Consider the following 23,374-nt stretch of genomic DNA (forward strand, 5'->3'; position numbering starts at 1 on the left):
ATTGTTACCTGCAGGTGTTATGATGATAGAGTGGGAAACTCAAAGGCAATCAACTGTATGGCTTTTAGAATTAGTATTCATTTATAATAAAGTCGCAGTGAATGGAGAAAGCACAAGCCCTGTCCCATATTCTAGAAAAAAACCACTTGTAATGTTTTTTAAAAACCTCTTTCATATTAGACAGATAGGTGATAGAAAGATAGAGAGACAGAAGGATAAGAGAAAGAATGGATGGGTGGATGGGTAAGTGGGTGGGTAGAGGAATGTATGCAGGATGGACAGATGGATGAATATGTGGATGGATGGATGGATGAATACATGGATGTGTGGATGGGTGGGTGGATGGATAGATGGATGGATGGATGGATGGATGGGTGGATGAATGGATGGATGGAAGGATGAGTGGAAGGATGGGTGGGTAGGAGGGACAGAGGGATAGACAGAAAGCCAGCAAACCTAAGAACAATGTTCATAAGACTTAGATCCTCTCTGAAGAAAAATTATAAGAAACATTTCTAAGAATAGAAAAGAACCCTTGAGAAAATGGAGATACAAGTAAATATTGCCAAGACATCCCTTCTCTCCGAATCAATTTATAGGCTTAACATCCCACAATAAAATCCACAAAGAGGCTGATCTGTTTCTTTTTGTTTTTGTTGTTTTCTTTCTCTTTCTCTATCTTGGAACTTGGTTATTTTTTCTGCATTTATAAGAAGAATAAACAAAACTATCCTTCTGAAAAACAGGAAGGGAGAACTCTCTGGAAGATTTTCACCATCATTTTGCAATCACTTTGATTGTGACAGAAAGGCAAAAAGAAACGCCAAGATGGGTAGTTCAGAATAAGTGGCTCTGAAAGGCAGATTCTGCTACACAAATATGCAAAAAATAATAAACAAATAAAATGAAGGAACTGGGACCCACCTGTGCAGGAGGTGGGCCATTCAACCCCCAATTCTGCTCAGATTTATGCCTCCTTCTCCCTCTTCCACAAAGGCATAGAAAGTCCCTGGACGTGTAGGAAACACCTAGAACTATTAAAAACAACTACCATACAGGTGGGCATTTCCTACACATGGTCTAAGAAAGGCTTTTCGGAATAGAAGCCATGGGGGAATCCCAAATCAGAGGGTGATGGGGGTACACGTCCAAACTGAGAAGGGAATGGCTGTAAGCTTCAGACCAGTCACAGACCAGACCCTGTTGAAGCTTTCAACCCGCTTCTTCTCAGAGATGGCCCTTGCATTAGCGTGCTGCTAGGGCCACTCTGACAAAGATCAGAGACTGAGTGGTTAAAACACCAGCAATGTATCACCTCACACTTTTGGAGACTGGAAGTCTGAAATCAAGCTGTGGGCAGGATTGGTTCCTTTTGAGATCTGCAAAGGCAAATCTGTTCCATGCCTCGCTCTTCTCCGTGCAGGTGCCTGTCTTCTGTCTGCCTCGTCACATCATCACCATCCTGTACATGGGGGTCCGTGTCCTTATAAAGATGCCAGCCCTGCTGGATTAGGGCCTGCCCTAATGACCTCATTTTGACTTGATTCCTTCTGTACAGAATCAAATTCCAAATAAGGTCACATTCTGAGATCTTGAGGGTTAGGATGCCAATATGCATTTTTGGGGGGGCGGCACACAGTCTGAGCCATAACAGACCCACTGGGGCTACAAGGGCGATTGGGTCCCAGAAAGTGGCACGTGCTGCCTCTTGACCACAGCAAGTGTCCCAATGACAGAACGCAAGAACCCACGTCTGTCCTCTCCACTTTCCTGTCCGACAGCGCCCCCCACCTCCACCCCTGAGCACACCTGACGCTCTTTGCCCTAACAGGCCCGAGTTGCCTCCTCCGGCCACTGAAGGCCACTGCTGCCTGCCACGTTGCAGCCACCAAGCTGATACTGACAACACAAAAGATGAAAAAAAGCACACAGCTCTCCAAGTAGGACAAGACACTCCCGAGCCTGCCAAGGGCTTCACGACACGCTGGAATGAAATCCCAACTTCTTCCCATCGCCAACAGTGTCTTTACTTATCCTTTCTTGGTTTATTTTTTCAATTGTGATAAAGTAGACATAACACAGCATTTACCACTTTAACCATTTTAAGGGCACCGTTCAGTGTCATTAGCACATTCATGCCATCATGCACCCATCTCCAGGACATGCTCATTTTCTCAAACTTAAACTGAGTCCCCATGAAACACTAACTCCAGGGCCCTCCCCCAGCCCCTAGCCCCACCATCCACTTTCTGTCTGTGTGGTTGGGGCTCCTCCAAGGACCTCCCAGGAGTGGGATCGGACAGGAGCTGGCCTTATGTGTCGGGCTTATGCCACTGAGCATAATGTCCTCAGGGTTCATCCACATTGTAGCAGGTGTCACACTGCCCTTTTCAGGGCTGAGTAATATTCCAGTGTGTGAGTATATTCCATGTCTGTTTATCCAGCCATCATCTATCAGTGGACACTTAGGTTGCTTCCGCCTTTTGGCTATTGCAAATCGTGCGGCTGTATGTAAACGCAGGTGTGCAAATATCTCTTTAAGTATCTGCTTTCGATTTCTCAGGGTAGATACTCAAAAGTGGAATTGTTAGATCGTACAATAATTCTACATTTAATTTTTTGAGGAACCACCAAAAAACTCCCACATAGCTGCACCATTTTCCATTCCCCCAAGCCAGGCATAAGGGTTCCGATTTCTCCACAGCCTCACCACACCTGGGTATTCTCTGGTTTTTTTTGATGGTAGCCATCCTAGTGGGCATGAAGGAGTATCTCCCTGGCCAGTAGTTATTAATGGCATCTGTCCTTTGCCCAAAGGAATGTCAGCCTCCCAGGGTCAGGGACTCTTGTTCTGGGCCACGTCCTCAGAACCTAAAACAGTTCCTGGCACTTAGCACGTGGACTGAAAGCAGAAGTCGACAAATGAGCAGCGGGGGGCGGCAGGGAAGATAGATTTGAAGGCCCTTCAGGAATAAAGGGACAGGCCTCAGAGACTGATTGAACAGAAGGATGAGGGAGGGAGAAGCTTCCAGATCCAGGCCAGCAGCTGCGTCCTCTTCAGTACGGTACTGATCTTCCTGTAAGCCTCAGTTTCTTCCCCTGTCAAGTGGAAATGATAATGGCGTCCACCTCACTGGGTCACCGGAAAAGTATTGAGATAATCCGTGCAAAGTGTCTAGCCTGAGGCGCGGCACACCTCCCCGACTAAACACCAGCTCCCGGCCTCCCCTATAGGAGAGACGCAGTCCGGCCGTTCCCCCCGACGGCGAGGCCCTCAGCGCGCACAAGAGCCAACCCCAGAGGTCTGTGCAGAACAGAAACTATCTAGGGAATGTGTTTTCCACAACGCGAACGCCAAAGGAACACGTGTCTACAGGCCAAGCTATGGCCTTTAGAAGCCTCCAGCTTCGCCCCTGGCTCGGGACACGGGGAAGCTCACTCCGTGGCTGGTCCGAGACCTTGGGCGGCCTCTGAAGCAAGAGCCAGGAGCCGAGAAGCCACACCCTTGCTGAATGGCAGAAACTCAGAACTGCCCACATAATCTGCACAGCCCGAGCCGAGGAAACTGGAAAGCAGAGCATCTCTCCATGGAACATTCTGGCCATTCAGCAAAGAGGGGGGAAAGTTCCTGCTTCTAAACTTCCTTCTACAAACACCGTTTCGCTTCAAACGTCTCGTATTGTCTTGGTAAAGTTCAAAGTCACTGGGTGCCCTCACTGTATGTCTGCCACCCAGCAACCTGCCACCTGCACCAGGTTCCTGGCCTTTGAAACGGAGCGGCTCATGGCAGGGGGGGATCTCACCTTCACACCCTACCAGCGTCTCTGAGGCCTTTCCAACCTGACGTTGCCCAGGCCATGTCTCAGGCTCGGCCACCGCACTTTGGCATGAAAAGTCTAAGCAGTCTGGAGTTACAGGGACTCCTAGATGGACAGCCCCACCATTTTCCCAGCTCCCCCGTTACTTACCCATTTCTTTCTCCACTCCCGAGAAAATAAGTTGAACAATAATCATCAGTGATGAGGATAATAACTGTAATAACACAACACGCCCAGGGGCAGGAGGAATTCATCGCGAAGGGCACAAGAGCGTAATGCTCTCTAGTTTTGGCGGCGGTTACATGAGTGTGGACCTGTCAAAATTCAGTAGACTGGACACTGAAGGTCTGTGAATTTTACAGAAGGTTAAAAGTCTCAATTGTTCACATTAACTAGAAGGAATAACATGGCAGCAACAATATGAGTACATTTATAACAATCATATAAGAGTGAAAAATGTAACCACGTCTATGGTTCTTGCATTATCTCAGTTGTGCCCTTGCAACCTTGTGATGTATTTCCTTCCCATTTCACAGATGAGGACATCGAGGGCCTTTGGAGAATTCCCCTAGCTTCCCCAGGATCCCACAGTAAGTGGCAGGGCCAGGTTAGCTCCCTGTGAGTCCTGGCATGTTCCAGGTAGGGGGATAAAGAAATTAAGCACAATTACAGCCTTTCAAGCAACTTCCACAATGAAACCCTGAAGCCAAGTGCTGTGAGCCACTGTCAGTGAGAGAAACACACACACACACAGACACACATTGTCCACCGACACCCTGCCTCCCTGGACATCCAACGACTTCAAACAAAGGATAAAGGATGTCAAGTCCGCGCAACTTTGAACAGCCCGGGAAAGCTAATTTTTTATTATTTTTCTTCCAGGTACGGAATGATCTATTTATTCCGGTTCTTAACAAAGTCCTTCAGTAATGCAAAGCTGCAGAGTATACACGTGTGCCTTACGTGTGTGTGTGTGTGTGTGTGAGTGTAATGTTTTGTTCTGAACAAATACAGACAATTTTTTTTTTTAATGTTTGACATTCAGCATTCAACATGGGTAGTAAAATTACAACGGCCTTCCCTTAGTTGCGGGGTGGGGGCTGTACTCCAAGAACCCTCCTTCGCTCTTTAATCTGCACTGTGATGGCCTGGCTTTAAATGAGTACCTACTACACATTAAATGTTTAAAGTGTATTATCTCACAGCCAAGAGGAAGCTCAGATTACATTTTACCTTTTACAGGTGGAAAAAGCAGAGGCTTATTATTTATTTTTATTTTTTAACTCCCTAAAGGATAAACAATCTGCCCGGAGCTGTTGCATATTAACAGTGGGTTGAGATTTAAACTCATCCAAGCCCTTCATTGCAATGGCCAAGTGCTGCCTTGGCATGGCTGCCAAGTTATTTTGCTTTTTATCTTTAATCTTGATAATCTGATGTTTGTGGACACAGCCCTGTTGGTGGAAATTTCTGAACAACCTTCTAAAACTTAGCTTTGTATCCTTACCACTCCTTTATGTTACCAGAGTTTATTACTTTACATCTTTGCTTGGGATTTTTCCCTGGCACTTAGGACGATACACCCTTTCAAGGTGTATACTTCTGTTTGAAATGTGATAAGAAGTTGCTGTCAACATATAGGACCCTTGCAGAGACCCAGTATCTGATCTATAAAAACAGAACAAACTCAAGTTAGCACACCTGGCTGGGCTGCAGAATTCTGCACAATGCATAGCGCGCTGTCGAGCCGGTCACAATGCATGCAAGACTGAGTGTGGGTCACCATTTCCATGTTTTCAAAAATACAGTCTTTGCGGTCATTTATAGAAACAGTTCCCTCTGGGGAGAAGAAGAGAGTAATGATTGCAAAGGAACACGTGGGGGACCTTCTAGGGGGCCTGGAATGTTCCGCTACCCGACCTCAGACTTAATTAAATGGACCTTAGGCTCCATTTTTAATTACTTGCTAAACCGTATGAACGTTTCTTTCCTGCAGGCATGTTTTTAACCATGTTTTTAACCGTATAGCCAGGAGGAAAAGAAAGTGAGAAAATTGACAATTCAGAGCATCACAGCCTAGGGATACAATTTCAAAATACTTTCACATGTTCAAATCATGAAAACAAAATATTAGGTTTTTTGTTTTGTTTTTTTTTCTTTTCTCCCTTATTTAAAATAGTTCTGGAAACTGATTTTTCACAGATGTTTGCCAGAGCACGTGCCAGAATGGGATCTGACTCGAGCGCTCAGCGCTGACTTCTGTCTCGGCACTCGGCTCCTCCGACTCCAAACCCGGTTCATAGTCAAGAAACAAGGCAAGGTTCCACCTCCAGCTTCTCCGCCCTTGAAAGACCCTGCGAAGGTCATCTGACCGCTAGTATGCTACCCCCTCTCCAAAGGTAACCTTGAACTTAAATTCTGACTCTCTGTACTTACAGATGGAAAACCATCCACCGATCTTCGCTCCAATTTCTGTCACATGAGAGAGAATTTCTAGAGGTCTAAAGAATAGAATTCTGGGAAGGAGGGGAGGAGGGACAAAGAGGTGCAACACAGGGAATGCACAGGCTGCGAAAGCATGGAATTTGATATTGTGACTGTGGATAAAGCCACAGAATTGTACCACACAAATGAACTCTGATATAAACGATGGACTTGAGTTAATAATACTGTATCAATATTGGCTCATCAGTTATAACAAGGGCAGCACACTAATGCTAGATGTGAATAATATAATAATAACCAAGATGTTAATAATAAGGGAAGCTGTGTTGAAGGTGAGGGACTATATAGCACCTTTTTTTTTTTTTTTTTTTTACTTTCTGCTCGATTTTTCTGTAAACCTCGAACTGGTCTAGAAAATAAAGTCTATTCATAAGCAAAAAAAAACAAAAAAAAACAGAGTACAATTCTGTAAATGTCTTGTGTCTGGGGCTGCTGGAAGATTCTCAGAGCCACAACTTGGAGCTAATTCAATTAATAACATCACTGTTCAAAACCGGCTGCCCTTCAACAGGCCGTGTTAAGCAAATGACCACGTTCTGGATTCCAGAATATATGAATAATGAAACAAAAATCCCAAAATAAAATAAACACACAGGTAAAGGATTTTAACATTCACTCCACAAACATATACAGACCCCCCCAAAAGACATAATCAATTTTTTAACGTGGGCAAGATTAAGCAGAATTTAGAGATGCAACTTTGGGTGGTAAAATTACAACAGCCTTCCCTTAGCTGCGGGGTGGGGGGTGCACTCCAAGACCCCCAGTGCGTGCCTGAAATTGTGGACGGTACCGACTGTGGACGGTATACTGTTTTTTTCCTAGCCCTACATCCCTGTGATAAAGTTGAATTTATCAATTAGTCACAGTAAGAGATTGACAATAACTACAATAAAATAGAACAATTATAAGAGTACGCTGTAATAAAAGTGATGTGAATGTGGTCTCTCTCCTCCGTCTCTTGATGACATGAGATAATAAAATGTGTACACGTCACACCTACGTAATGAGATGTCAGGTGAAGGACGTAGACGTTGTCATGGCCTGAGGATTTGCTCCATGCCAAATGCACAGAACGGCCCCCCCAGCACAAAGAATTACTCAGCCCAAACTGTCAGTCCTGTTGAGGTTGAGAAACCCTGCCTAGACTCACTACATTTTTTTGTTGTTGTTGTTGTTATCATTAATCTACAATTACATGAAGAACATTATGTTTACTAGGCTCCCCCCTTCACCAAGTCCCCCTCACACACACTCCAATACAGTCACTGTCCACCAGCGTTAGACTCACTACATTTTAAAAAGAAAAAACAAAAATACAAGAGACAACATGAATGGTCAATATACATGTTAACAGAGGGACCTCTTAGGGCTCAAAAAGATACAAGTTAAGGCACAGGGATGTACTTTTTCATACCCTCCCCTCTGACCCAAACTAAAAAATCGGGCATTATGAATTCAGGGGCGGAAGATGTGAGGGGAAAAAAATGGTGACATTTTTTCACAACCGACGTGAGTAAAAATTAACACATTTTTCATTGTATGCCGCTTTAGAAAACAAACAGTCCTTAGCCATTTCGTTCCTCTTTCTGTGTTCAATATTTAACTATGAAATTTGTTTAAACCTGTCTAGGAGGCTATGTTAAATAAGACAAAATTTACGATGGAACTTTGTGCCACTGCATGTTGTGTATCTGAAAAGCTATTAACAGTAGAAGGTTTCAGTCTTAAAAAAGGAAAGGAAATCCTTAGGATCGACACCCTGCTCTCAGCCTCCAGTGGCAGCCAAGACAGGGAAAAGGAGATTTTGGGTAATGGAAGTGATCCTCTGGGTGGATGTGAACACAACAGCTAAACCCACTGCCCGGGCCTCCAATCCCAACAACCGCTCTTAGTCACGAACGATAAAAAAAGTATAAGGAACACAGACTCCAGATGGCAGATGAAAACCTTTATTAGATTTCAAACGAAAACTCCTACTGTAATACTTCTAACATGATACAGCCCCATAAAAATAAAGATGAATCACAGGCCATTTTAAAGGAAAGGTGTGACCACATGGCGTCAGAGTAGTCACACTGACTCGCAGAGCGTACTCGTAACCAAGAGCAAAATCTAGAAATAGAAACAGGGGCCAAGGGGCAGGTCAAGCTCAGCCCTGGCCCAGCCCTTGGCCTGTCCAACCCACATCACAAAACCATAAGCATGTGATAAGGAAGCAAAGAGAAAGTGCCTTTGGGAAAACTAGTTCCAGCTGTCCTGGGAGTCGGGCAGCTGGGATAACAGCCCGGGCCGGGAGTGAGAACGCTCCCGAGACAACCCCCGACTCCGTAGCGCAGAGACATCCTGCCCGACTCCACGCGCCTGTTGTTTCCAAGGACAGTTTTCCTTGTGGAACTGTGGATTATGGCTACTCTTCCAGCTCTCTGGCAATGTGCACAGAAGCCCATTGAACAGTCGCTCAGCTACCAAGAAGGCCAGAGGCAATTATAAAACGCAGAACCTCCACAGGTCACAAGTTAATTTTTTTTTAAACCCCATCAACTGGCGATTGAGACAACCCATTAAAATGAACAGTTAATTTTTTTTTCCCTAACAGCTAGTAATTAAAACTCACTCAACTGGAGAAGCCCCATAGCAGAGTCTAAAAGGCACATGGTTTAGAATCCAAACATGCCACCAACTAAATTCCAGTCCTACCCCTGCCCCCACCCCATTCTCTGTGTGACCTTGGACAAGTCGCTTTAGCTCTTGTCAATCTAGGGTTCATCTGCCCTAAAACAAGGATAACTCCTAGGATGGCTATGAAGGTTAAATGACATTATTTTATATAGAGCAATTGAAAGATAGTAGGTACTGAAATAGCAGCTTTCATGATGATTACCAAAAACAAAAAAAAAAAGCACATCGGAGTTACCTTCACAAACTCTTTAGAAAACAAAGAAAACAAGAATGTTTTATAGCCAGAAATTTGGATGGTGGCTGAAGCCAGGGTCATCAGTTAAATGCATCACCTTAAAAGCTTTAATTGTATTAAAAGAAGTTGTTAAATTCTTCATTCATGCATTCATTCCCCAATGTATCCCAAAAAGAACTTAGGTGTCTGGTGAGCCACCTAAACACTTCACACCAAAAAAGAAAAAAAAAAGGCAAAATTCCAAATCTAAACATATGTAAAGGAGAATATATGAACAAGATTACAGCGAGCCTAGTAACATGCTATTAAATCTGAAAATCTCCACGAAATGATTGCTAAGAAAATAAAAATCAAAAAGTTGGCTCAAAAGGGTCTGAACCAGAGGCTCAAAAAATATTTAAGCTGAATTTTCTAACAACCTAATATGAAATTTTTAAAAAAGGGATCAGAGAATGTCTTCCACAAAAGCTTAAAGCACCAGACGGTTTTTCCAGGAAATAATTGGGGTTTTCCAGGAAATTTGAGTCCTGATGCCATAACTCTAAAATATTTAAGATGGATATTTGCCTAGTTCATTTTAGGGGGCTAGAATGTCAGATAATAAAACCTGATGAAGGATTGCAAAAAACAAAACAGACCAAAAACACAGCACCATTTCATTCATGAACGCAGATGGCAAAAGTCCAAAATACAAACGACAAACAGAACAAAGTACACGCAGCAAATCAAATTCAGCATCATGTGGAAAGAATAATTCATCACCACCAAGTAGGGTTTACCACAGGAAGGCAAGGATGATTTCATATTAGGAAATCTATTAAACATGGATGTCAGGTAATACCATTGCTAAATATTTAATATCAGTCTTGAAGCCTTAGTCAATAGAGTAAGATTTAAGACTGAAACAAGAGGCCTAACATTTAGACAGGATTTTTTTTAATGACCAAAATTTGTAGAGGATAAAAATTGCACACAGTGAATAAAAAAAAAAACAAAACGAACAATCTACTAATCGCTTTCACCGAAGGATCTGGATTCAGGATAAATATGCTTAGTCACAGTAGCAATGACTAACAGCAAAAACTGACAGAATCACTGTCGCAAGAAATACACAGGATTAAAAATTTCTAAAAGCACCATATGAGTGGATGTGAACGATGGAGAAAATGAGCACTTACCTGCATGGAAAGGGAAAATATTAAGGAACTGATTTCTCAAATGAATTTATAGATTTAATACAATTTTTTAATCAAAATCTCAAAGGGTTTTCTGTGTGCTGGAGGAAGCCAAGTTGGAGATTTTTAAGCTCAACAAGAGCAATCAACATTTTGAAAAAATGTAATAGGAAAAAACAGATCTACCATTAATAAAACATGTTCTAAATCTATAATAATTAGATCAGTATGGCACTGGGGGGGAAACAGACACAGATAAATGAAACAGATCTGACATCCCAGAAGCACACCATGGTTTTTGGCTGAATTGACTAAATGATAAAGAAAACATCTCACTGGGGAAGGAAATGATTATTCAGTAAGTGGAACTCAGGAAATGAAATAACTACTCAAGAAAATCATTTTAGGTTCTCAGTTAACACCCCCCACAGCCGGGTGTTTGATCAAGCATTCAGTCCTGGCTAAAATGTTTCATGAGTGTCCCACTGCATTTTCCCACCCTGGGAAATAGATGGTAGATGGCAACAATGGCCACAAATTCTTCGCTTCCAACCAATAGGTGGAATCCTTCCCCTTCCTTCCCGACTTGCTTCGACCATGGGATATTAGCACACAAGACGCAGAAACTTGAAAAGAGCTTGTGTGCTGGGGATTGATCTCTTCCTGATCTTGGAACCTCAAGACCATCCCCTGACCCAAGTCCAAGCTAGCCCTCCACAGGATAAGTGGCCACAGGGAGGAAAACCGAGCATCCCAGCTGTCGGCCCCCACTGACCGCCAGCCATGTGCGTGAGGCCATGCTAGATGGGCCAGCCACCAGCCATCCCACCAGCTAATCCCAGGCACGGCAGGAGGGCAGAGCCTGTGTCTGGGGTCAGCTGGTGTGTCGAGGCCAGAAAACCTGCCCCACTGACCCACAGAATCCTGAGCGAAATAAATGATAGTTGCGTCAAGCTGCGATGTTTCAGGGTGGTCGTTACACGGCAAAAGCTAGCTGATACGAGTTCCGAGAGAAGGCCTTACGTCCTCCCGATAAACCACCTCCCTGTGGTTTAAATGCGTCTGAGTAGATTCTGATTCTATTTCCCCTCCACCCACGCCCGTTTGATTCTGCTTCTGTTGAAAAGACTTCTGTTCCCTTTCCCCAGAGAGAGAGGAGAGGCCAGAAAGGAGCTGACACATCCTCATTCTCGGTCACCCATTGACGTGATGACACCCTCCACTCTCGCCACTACGCCTACCCCTTCCTTGTTCCTCTTCTCATTCAGATGTACCTATAATAACCTCTTTGTTACGTCCAACTTTCCTAAGACTCCTTCCTCTATTCCAGGGAGTCCCAAGGGGGTACAGAGCTTGAAAACAAATCCAATGTTCTATTTCCTAGTTAAGAGGAAAAACATCAAAGTAGAGAAGAAAAAAACAGGATCTTTATTTTTATCAGAAGAGGGGATTATCAGTGAAAAGTTGAGAAAAAACATAAGAGACCGGTTCCTTTACCATTTCCTTACGGATGAGGGCAGGAGAGGCTCAGAAGAGCACGGACAACTTGTCCATGGCCCCACAACAGACAAAGGATTCAAAGCCAGGTCAGTCTGCCTCTAGAGCTAGCTATCTTTAACCATGAAATGAAATGTTCTAGAACAATACTGCCCTAGAGCAGTGCTGCCTGATAGAACTTTCTGGAAGGATGGAAACGGTCTACATCTGCATTGTCGCAATGTGGTCAGTGCAACCACGACGCACAATATCTGATTTTAGTTCATTTCAATTCATTCAAGTTTAACTACACATAACCAGCTTATTGTAAGGTACAGCTCTGGAATGTCCTCCACAGCCACCAAAGGTGGGACCCTCAACATGCTTGCCCTCTCTGAATCCCACCCACCCACCCAGAAGTGGGAATTGGAAGATCTAAGACCTTACAGGGAAAATAGATGAGAGAAACGGTGTTGCCACCATACCTAGGGAAGTTTTCTATAAATAATCTAAAATGAAATGGACAGTCTGTGCCATTTTACCCTTATTCAGCTTGCAAGAAAAGATCCCAAGGAACGGAGTTCCACTGACCATTGCTGACTGGCTAGCACCTTTTCAAGATCTCCTGCACGGAGTCAGGAACAGGAGATTTGCCTCTGTGTGGGCAACATTCACACTGTGGCTCAAGGAAGAATCAATCAGTGTCCTTTTCTGACTTCTCCGATTTGGAATTTGTAACTCTACGGGCCTTGGTCTCCTTTGGCTGCCTTCATTCCTCCTCCCAAGACCTCAGGGCCAATGTGCCAACATGTCCTTCACTTCCTCACATCCTTCCACTCGTAATTTTTATGCTACCAGATGCCCAATGCTGTTCATTGCAATTCCCTACAGGAGACGCTGTGCCCCAGGCCTGTGGGTCTCTTCAGAAGGCATCCCTTCAAAACTGTGAATAAAGTCCCTTCAAAACTGTGAAGAATTATGCCCTCCTCTGAACCACCTCAAAGTTTTTCAGACAATTCTCCAACTTTATTTTCTTCATCAGACTCATCCCCACTTGGGACATTGTTTCTTTCCCGGATTCACCTATTGTTTTCCTCCTGACATGTCATCTCCGGGTTCTGCTCTGTCCCCTGTACAGCCACCAATCCTAAGATCAAACTTCTTAGCGTCTTTTTTTCTTGCCCTTGTAAAATTCCTTTGCAAATAACGTTCATACCTTGCCGGCTTATAAAAATAATTTTCTTAGCAAAGCTTGCCTTCGCAAAGAACACACGGTTTTGTTATGAAGTTCAGTCTGTGCCTCATTTATCATTATCACTGAAAAAAGGAGGCCAGTGCATATCACTTTGTGCATAACAAAATGTTCAGATTTTAAAAAAGAAAAACATAATCAAAGAGCACACCACCACCCACAGTCATGCTTGAGGGAAGGCGTGGCCACTAGGCTTTACATTTGTTCTATGTGGTTTTCTGAATCTGTGTTTTCTTCGATAATGAAATGGTTTTTTTAAAAAATAACACCAAAAGCAAAAAGAAAGAAAGAGAAAGAAACTTTGACTAAATATGTTAAATATAGAATCACCAAATGACCCAGGAATTCCACTCCTAGATGTCATACCTTCCCAAGACAACAGGAAATAAGGAATCAAACAAAAGCTTATATAGAAGTGTGTGTATTCGATTCACAATAGCCAAAAGTTAGAATTAACTCAAATGTCCATTAACTGGTAAGTGAATAAACAAAGAGACAGTATATCCATATAGTGGAATATTACTCAGGAAGGAAAAGGAATGAAATTCTGATAGTCTGTGATGAACCTCCAAGTCATGTACGGTGAAAGAAGCACAACATACAGGGCCACATGTTGTATGATTCCATTTATATGAAACATCCCGAATAGGTAAATCCACAGAGACAGAAAGGGCATTCGTGGTTGCAAGGGGCTGGAATGGGGAAATGACTGCTATTGGGCAGAGTCTTTTTGGTGGAGTCTTTTGGGTGGAGTGATGGAATGTTCTGGAACTAGATGCTGGAGATGCTTGCATAGCGCTGTGAATGTACCAAATGTCCCTGACAGTAAATCTTACGTGTACTTCAGCACAATGAAAAGCACTGTTTTTTAAAGAAGAGGACTCTTGACTGCTTCAGATCAAGCCTGTCTTACTCTGCATTATCTCCTGCTCTGACAGCCAATTTCTTTGCAAATGCAAAAACCCTTAACCTTGTCACCAGGAGGTAGCGTGTGACAGGAGTCCCGCTCAGCAGTGGACAAGCATTGCTGGTGGTCGATAAACACACTTTGTGCCAACCCGACTAGGCCCTTATCAGATCTTCCAGTGGGAACAGTTTCCTTCACAGGGGAGCACTTGGAAAGACTCTGGAGATAAAGCCCATCAAGCAACCTCCAGACAGAGACAACAAGCGTGGAGGTCATTACAGACCCAAGGCCCACCGACGGGGAAAAAACAAGAGGCAAAGAAACTTCTATAATAAAAATGTGAAATGACCCTCTACCCCAACCCTCCAGGCACCTGCGACTGCGGGCTTTATCTACTAGGTGCACGTCAATGCCAACATGACGACTGTGCTCCATCCTGTGCCTCTGGGTCCTGGGGGTCCTGGGGGTCCTGGGAGTGTCCTGGGGCTTGAGGCTGGGCTGGGAGATCCACTTTTCCAAGCCTGGAACTGGAGGACAGTGGCTCAGTGTGCTGCTACGCACACGGCCCCACCCATGCAGACTGTCGGGACCCACAGAGAAGCGGATCTTCTCTGGCTTGTTTCCCCCTCTTGACATGAGTGGTCAGACATTCCTCCTGAGCTGGCTCAGTTGCTAAGCCTGAGACAGGGAGCGGAGAGAGGAAATAAGGGGCATAATGTGAAGCCCCAGGACCTACCCTGGCCCTCTTTGCCGGGAAAAGGAACTTCTTGCGAGGCACAGGCGTGTGGAGTTACAGGAACCAGCTGCAGTGTGCACCGGGTCCCCAGCCTGTCAGAATTGAGGTCCGCGGGACTTCCCTGGGGCATTTCAGGTATTCAGGCACAAAGAACAGATTTTAATTCTGACAAAAGGTCTGGTCACTTGGCAGGAAATAACTGGTCAATGTATTTCATCAAGTGCAAGGGAGAGAAATAAAAAGTAGTCAGACCAGTTACCAAGTTAACCAGACGGCCACCTTTCCATCATTATGTGTTTAACTCTACCCCCCACCTTCTCCCAAAGGATTGAGCCAACTGATTTCTCTGAGTGAAAAGGTAGCTAGATGGGTGTCTCTTGAACCCCATCCAGGATGCTGGGCACTAGTTACAACTGTGGGTCTGCATCTTCATTAAATATTTAGACAGTACTAGCCCCGGGTGCCAGGTGACCATGTGGCCAGCTGGTCTACCTTTCTCCACTGCATCCTTGAGCCTACTAAAATGCTTCCTGCCTACCTATCTTGGAAGCTTGCAGTTATTCCTTTGACTTGCTCCCTGACTCGGCAAGGACTCTGGGGTCCCAGCAACATGCCTGGCTCAGCCCAGCTGTCCACTTAATGTCGATGGAAACATCCCACCCTGAACACAGCCCTGATGTAACAACCCCCATGATCTCTCCATCGCTCCCGCAGGAAAACGCTCAGCTTTCCCAGCGCACGATGGTGTGAGTCTCTGCATCGCAAGAGGCAGGCTCCTCACTGGTGCACAAAACACCTCTGAGCTTCTTGTCATTGACATGCCACCCATCGGAACCCCCTTCCCTCTCACCCTCTAAGCGTCGTCTGCCACCCAAACCAAAACACACCTTTGGAACAACTCCAATCTGGGACAACTCTCTCCTTCCACAAATATCAGTGGCAACTTATCATCTATCCTGGGGAGGTGGGACCGGGTTCCAGGGGTCTCAGAAACACACTCCCCAGAGCACTTATTCTTTCCTGCTATACACAATCCCATCATCTCCAAAATGTAAAGTTCATTTAAAAAATTCCAATCATCCCTGTGATAAAAATAGTAACATGACCGTGGAATTTTTTTTCAGTACGGTGTTTTAATTCTGTCCTAGATTTTTCTAAACATCTTTGATAACACAAGAAGGAATAAACAGAAACAAAAAAAACTCAAATGGCCCATCATCCACCGTCTTTTTATTATTATTGTTAATGATGATTATTCAATAGCCCTGTGCACGTCAGACTTTCCTATTTTCTGCAGGGACTGCAGTGACATAGCCACGGAGGAATTTAATTTATCGATATTCTGCAGTGTTATCTAGAGAACATCATGATTTCCAGGTGCTTTGGCTGCAAACGTGCCTAGAACCACCGGCCGATGACTCACTTGGAGGGGGAGGGAGGCCTACCTTACCATGTGACATTTCCGGCTGGCTGGGCTGCTTTAAATGCTTGGTTTGCTCCCGCCCATGAACTCCGCTGCCCAACCAACGGCGTCTGAGGGGCGAGAGTGACATCTCATACTTTGCAGCCCCCTCCCTTCGGTGCCAGCAAGATTGTGTTGGCCTGATTTGGGGATGCTTCCAACTTCCACTGAAAACAGCCTCTACCCGCAAAGGTCCCCCTTGTCTTTATAAAGTGCATAACCAAGAACAGAGGTCAGCAACATTTTTTTCCTGTAAAGCACCATACAGTCTCTGTTGCAACCACTCTTGGCATTAAAGCAGCCACAGGTGATACATAAATGAATAAATTACCAAGCATGGCTGTGTTCCAATGCAACTTGAGCCAGGATGCTGAAATGTTAATTTCATATCATTTTTCACCTCCCACCAAAATGCATCCTTTAGATTTCCCTATACACACACACATACACATAGAAACCTAAAAAAGCATTTTTCACTCACAGGTCATACCAGTGGGCTGGCTTTGGCCCATGAGTGGTGGTTTGCTGACCTCTGGTCAAAGGCACCAGACAAAACGTCAGGTCAAACCACTTCCCAGCGAGGTCTCCTTGAGTATGTTACCTAGTTACATTCAAGCCTCGGTGTCCCCTTCTGTCAAATGGGAATGACGTCTCCTCACAGGCTGTGGTGAGGATTCCATGAGGCTGCATTTGTCAGATTCTTAGCACGGTACTTAGCACACAGTAAGTGCTCAAGAGACACAAGTTAGGAATGGGCAGTCAAAGGTGCCATTGCTTACCTAGATGACGGGCTGGAGACACAATAAATGCCACAGTCCCTGCCTTCAAGAGCTCTTCACCTGATGGAGCAGGCAGCTAATTTAAGCTAGGATGAGAAAAAGCTCTCAGAGAAGGCAGCCAGAATATTGGCTTGGGCAAGTTCTAGGGCATGGCGTCCTCTCCTGATTTCTGTTTCCTGCCCCGCACCCCCTTTCCACAATGAGCACAGGAAAGCACAATGGTTACGAGCTCAGATTTTGACCTGGAGTATCCAGGTTTCGGGTTCGGACCCCATTTCTAACAGGGCCTGGCATAAAATAGGCATTCGCTGCCAAAAAGATTCTAAATATTAAAATATCAAAGGCACAGTTAAAAAAACACATAGAAAAAGAAAGTTTCAATGTGAAGCCAAAGCTTCTGCCTAAAAGCAAAAAAAAAACCCTTGAAGAGTGACAATGCATACATTTAAAAACATGATATAAAACAGAGAATTTGAAACGAGAACATATACTCAAGACCTTCCTCTTTCTGTCCCCTGCTCTCTTGCAATGTCTGCGTGGGGTATCGTTGACCAGTTTCCTGGCACTGAGCATGCCCGGCCTCACCCACCTCTCTGACTGGCAGTAAGCAGCTGGGGTGGCCTCTCAGAAGAAAGAAATGCCAGTGGGTTTGGCTAAAGCAACTGGCCGAGCAAGCCCTGTGGCTTCTGGTCCCTGCAAAGCCTCGGTCTGGGCATCTCCAGAGCATCTGAAGACACCAGCTGAGCAGAGCGGTCTGCCTTCTGGGGCTTTTGGTCCAGCACCCAGCCCTTATCAGTAGGTCATAGTGGGCTCTCATCTGCCAGCTCCAAACCCAAAAAGAAATGGAGCCAAGCTCTGGCAGGTATTCACCCAGCTGCTGGTCTGCCCAGAAAGGGCAGCGGACCCATGCCATGGCACTTACAAGAAGCCTCTAGAACACTCCCAGAGTGCCAGGCGCTAGGCTAAGAGCATCCCCTGCACCATCTCGTTTAACCCCCAAACCATCACCTTGATAAGCTGGCCTCGTAATTATCTCCATTTTTCAGATCAAGAAACTGAGGCTTGATCCAGCTCATGACCAGCAAACAGCAACACAGACTCCAAGGCCATTCTGCCGGACTCTGAACAATTCTTGTGACCACTTGGAAATGGGTCCAGAGAGGCTGACCTTTGGGGCCTGGATGATACACCGATTTGGGAGGTCGGGAGATAGTCTCTAACCCTGAACGCTAGGGTACGGCTTCAACCCATGCTTTCTCTCAGGACTCTCCCTACGAGTCACATATTTAATGTCTGAATTGGCCACCAGATTGTCCTCTCCAAGGAGGCATGGGCTGGTGCCTCCTGCGGCTCTGAGTACCCCCATGCCTGGCACACAGGCGCGCTCAACAAACCCATTTCATGCTCTGGCTCAGACCCCATCTCCACTCTGCCCACACAGGGCTCCTTGCATGTGGCCTCTCCTGACATCTTCACCCAAATCTGGGATGGGGAGATGGAGAAGCACCCCGAGCCACACCACAATGACCTTTTTTCCTTGAAATCCCCTTAACCATCGAGAACCTTCCTTTGCTCTCTCTGCCAGAAGTATTGTTTGGGGGGACAGGTGGAAGAGGGGACCTGGCAGGGAATGCTTAAACTAAGTCCAGAGGACAACCCATCCCCTTCATCCCAAAATGCTGACCAGGCTCTGGAAGCTTCCAGAGCCTCACATTTATGCAAGAAAAAGACAAAGTCTGCAGACACGCCAGGACATGCTTGAGAGGATTCTAGGGGGCTAAAGGAGTTGACAGATAGTTGTGACAGCCTGTGACTGTCACCTAAAACGGGAAGTATCCTATAAAGGTTCATGTTGGTCTCTTTGGTATTCAAATCCCACACGGTGTTAAATAAGCCTTCTAAAGCCACAGCAACAAGGTCACATAAACATTTAAAGAAATGGATATGCACACTGATTTTTATAGCAGCGTTATTCACGATAGCTAAAATGTGGAAGCAGCCCAAGTGTCCATCCATGGACGAATGGATACATGCAGTGTGTCCTTCCACACAGTGGAATATTACTTAGCCTTAAAAAAGGAAGGACATTCTGACACCTGATACAACGTGTCACTTGAGGGCATGGTGCTCAGTGAAATAAGCCAGACACAAAGGACAGATCCTATCTGATCCCACTCCTAGGAGGTCCCTAAGGACTGGGGCTGGGGGAGGGGCTGGCAGTTGGTGTTTCATGGGGACTGAGTTTCAATGTGGAAAGATGAGAATGTTCTGGAAATGGAGGGTGGGGAAGGCTGCACACCATGTAGATGTGCTTCATGGCGCTCGGCTGTGCACTTAGAAACAGTTAAAATGGTATATTTTATGTTTTGTGTATTTTACCATAATAAAAGAAATTGAAGGGGGGAATAAAAGCCAGAGCTGGGTTGCACCCAATAGACAGGGATAGACTGGTCCAAAGATCATCACATCTTGACATCTGTCACCAGGACAGGGCAATGCTCCACTCAGGGGACCCCACCACTGAGCGCAAACTGGGAGCAGCTGGCACCGATGCCGCATGTCAGGGCCTTGGTCCCCCCCCGGGTGATGGCCACAGCCATGCATGCAGAGCGGCACCTTCCTTTGTGACAAAACCCCCGGTGCTGGAAAAACCAAAAGCTCTTTTGCTTCTCACAAACAAAACAGTAAAAAAAAAAAAAATAAGATAAAAGCCATCTTGAAACATCAGGGGCATTTCTGCAGATAATACCATCCTGGATATTTTGACTAAAATGGATACAGAAATAAATCCACAGAGGAATGACTTAAATCATATCTCAAGACGTGTGAGCCTGGAGCACTTCAAACAGCACTTCCGTTTGCAGAACTCAGTGTTGAAATAAAAGAGAGTTCACTGTTTTCCCTGATGGCCCAGCTAGAAGGACTCACCCATTTCTAAACAGAGGGGACACCACTCACCCTCCAAAAAAAACACACATGCTTTTTTCATGTCTCAGATGTGGCACAAACCCCAGCTGTCTTTTACTAGCTGTGTGACCTTAGGCAAGTTAAAGTACCTCCCTGGTCCCTCAGGTGAGGATAACGGCGCTCCCCTGGCAGGTGTGTGTCCTCGTAACATGGCAGATGCTACACACCCTCTCTTCCCCTCGGCAGTCATGAATGCCCACCTTCCCGTCTCCAGATTCATTTAGATTGTCTCTCCCAGGTTATTCATCCACACCCACCCCCTCCCCACACCCACCTCAGAAGTTTCCCTGTTCTTCTCCAAAATGCCAAACCGCCAAATGCACAGGACGTCTCTCTACTGCTGCTAAGACTGTGCCCGGCTTTGGCCCTCTTGCTCAATTCAGTGGACTTCAGCTTCTCTCTGTCCCTGACCTGCCAAGGTTCTCAAGACTTTTTCACAACATAATAATCATCGTCCCCTCTCCCAGCCACAAACAACCAGGGTCACTTGCCCTTCACCATCCAACCTCTCAGAAGAGGTACGGTCTCCATTCTCTCAACCCTCCCACCTTCTGCTGCCTCCCACCCAGCATCTTTGCCATGAAGGGCTCTGACACAGTCCTTATTGACAATTCCATAGATTCCACTCAGGACTCACCTGTGTGGCTTCCCAGTAGCTTGGGGCTCAGGTGAGAAGACCCTCCTTTCTGCCTTGCCCTATCTTTTGCGATACCATCCTGAAGCCATTCACTCACTTTCTCCCACCTCGAGCTCACATTCACTAAATCTTCCCAGGGAATTTCACAGTGTATGAAAGAGCCAATGAAACAATAAACAGGCGATGCGTGCGCATGGGGCGGCGGCAGAAGGGGGGACTTCCCTGGATATCAAGATGTTGTAAAACTTACAGTGAGTAGAACATTAACCGCCCAGTGCGAGGAAAGACAGATGTTTTTACAGATACCAGGAAACAGACCCTAAATCAATGACAAAGGGATGCATTTCTGCAATAACTGGCACTGAGATCCCAACTAGTTATTTGGGAGGAAATAGACACCCTTCCGAATCATGCACACAAATAGATTCCAAATGTCCAGGATGAATTTTTTTTTTTCAGTGATAAGAATTAACATGAAAATAGGAAATTTTGGAAAAAAGCATGCATGTTATGTGTAGAAAGGAACTGCGGAAGCATAAAGGAACAGGGGAGGCCTGCAAAACTCCAGCTTGGAACTCCATAAACATTTTAAGCTTCTCCTGCAACTTTTTCCCCACTGAACACAAACATCTGAAAACACTATTGGCAAAGGGTCAATAGCCTTCATCTATGAAAAACGCATGCAGATTAATATTTCAAAAACCACTAAGGTACTAAAAGATAAATGGACAGAGGATATGAACAGGAAGAGAAAGCCCAGATGATAAATAAACATGTTTTAAAAGGCTCAACCCCGATAGCAATCAAAGAAATGCAAATAGAAACAATGACACACACCGGCTCCTCCCTCCAGTAAATTATGAAAGATCTTTCAAATGACACTCCTAGCTGGCCAAGGTGCTCCCTCCCGGCCAATGCCAGGAGGAGAGCCGTGGGCACATTTCCGGAAAGCCATTTGGCAACTGGTATAAAGGACCTTTGACCCAGAAATTTCACTTCTGGCAAAGTAAGACCTGAAGAAACAAATGCTCAATAAAGGTTTGCCCCAAAAATGTTCATCCCTCTCTTTATGAAAACTGGAAATAATCTAAATGCCCAAAGACAGGGAACATTAAGTAAATTAAGATACAACAGAAACCACTAGAAGAAAGTACCCTCAATAATCGTGGAATAAGAATTACTATTTAGCTCTTTTTTCCTTTACGCATTTCTTTTTCCTAACGTCTGCCATCAGCAATCTTCTGCCCATAATCAAATAAGAAATAAACTTGTTTTTCCTACAACTAAACCCATACTCATCCACTCCTACTGTTCTTCCAAGCAAGAGGCACATGCAACCATCTAGCACAGGAGTTGGCAAAATCCGGCCCACCACTTGGCTTTGTAAATAAAGTTTTATCAAAACAGCCACAGCCACTTGTTTCCTGACTCTTGTGGCTGCTTTCCTGCTACACGGGGCAGCAGTGAGTTGTTGCCACGGAGACCATACAGCCTGCAAAGTCTCAAGTATTTGAGACTGCCATCCCCTGGTCGAGCAAGTGCCTCCAAGCTTCCCTCTAATGAACAAGGCAGGAGAAACCGCTTAGAACCCTGTGAAACCCAGCTTACCTTTCTGGCAGTGGCTGTGTGTCCAACACCGTTCGACAAATTGCCCATTGATGACAGTGGCAGGGCAGTTGGTCTTGCCCTTTGCGGTGCCGGGGCAAATGTCCCCACACTCCTCGTTGTCGTCTTTGTTCAGCACAATGTAATTATCCTCCACGGAATCCAGGATGCGTGACCAGTCAATGGTGGCCAGGTAGCAGAGCTCATTATTCTTCTCAATGCGGACGGAGCCCCGGGTGATGTTCATCAGGTTGTAGAGGCCAAGCTCCTTCAGATGAACCATCTCGAAGATGACCAATGCGTAGTTGAAGAAGAGGCGTGAGCCCCGGATGACCGTGAGGTTAGGGAATAGGTCCTTCAAGCTCTCCAGCCCATAGACTCGGAAGAGCAGCAGGTAATCGGTGATCATGATGAGTTTGGGGAAACTGAGGTCTCGGAAATCCTCAGGCCTCGTTTTGAACATCAACAGTATCTGGAGATGCCCTTCGATGACCGAGCAGTTGGCCAGCTCGTGCAGCCTCGTGAGGTTGTTCCGGATATCCATGCCGGGACACACTAGAAGTGGAAACAAGCGGAAAGTAAGGCAGGTGAGCAAATACACACGCCGTGGACGGGTTCTAAGAATCAGCAGCAGGGCCAGCTTCACGGGCATGCAGCCCGAGTGCCACGCTCGCCCAGAAGGGCCCTGCCCTTGGCATTAAGAGCATTAAGCTCTTCCATCTGTCTTGAGATCTTCAGACAGTTTGGGTAAGGGGTGCTGCATTTTCATCCTGCACTGGGCCCCTGCAAATTCCACAGACCGCCCCGACTAGTGGCTTTCTCTGCAAAGTGTCTGCACCTACGTAACTACTTTCAAAGAAAAATCATTCCTTTGGCCATATAGGGAGAAGCCTTAGGATCATCACATCCAGGAGGACGCCTTGGAAGTACTGGGATGACAGGGGATAGGGTAATGTGGCGTGTTTACTTGGGGAAAGGAGAGCCATCCCCCATGAGTCGGTGTTGAAGATCTTCAGGAAATGGATATATGGGGATAAAGGTGCCCACATTAGAAATGGGGCAACGAGAGCTGAATCCGTTCTGCCTGCACCCACCTCATGGACTTCCCTTCCCAACCAACCTGCCTTCCTTCCAGGCA

At 45.5% G+C, this 23,374-nt stretch overlaps 1 protein-coding gene across 4 annotated transcripts in view; it reads right to left on the minus strand.

The window, feature by feature from the left end:
* The window catches only part of INSR (insulin receptor), a 104,030-nt gene that overhangs the window by 69,221 nt on the left and 11,435 nt on the right, over positions 1-23,374 (minus strand). For all 4 annotated transcript variants that reach the window (XM_073220417.1, XM_037018391.2, XM_073220416.1 and 1 more), the window contains exon 2: positions 22,240-22,791. In XM_073220417.1, coding sequence (XP_073076518.1) covers positions 22,240-22,791 — 552 coding nt within the window. The remainder of the gene's footprint in view (positions 1-22,239; positions 22,792-23,374) is intronic.

This window comes from Manis javanica, chromosome 13 (assembly GCF_040802235.1).
Source record: "Manis javanica isolate MJ-LG chromosome 13, MJ_LKY, whole genome shotgun sequence".
Lineage (NCBI taxonomy): Eukaryota > Metazoa > Chordata > Mammalia > Pholidota > Manidae > Manis > Manis javanica.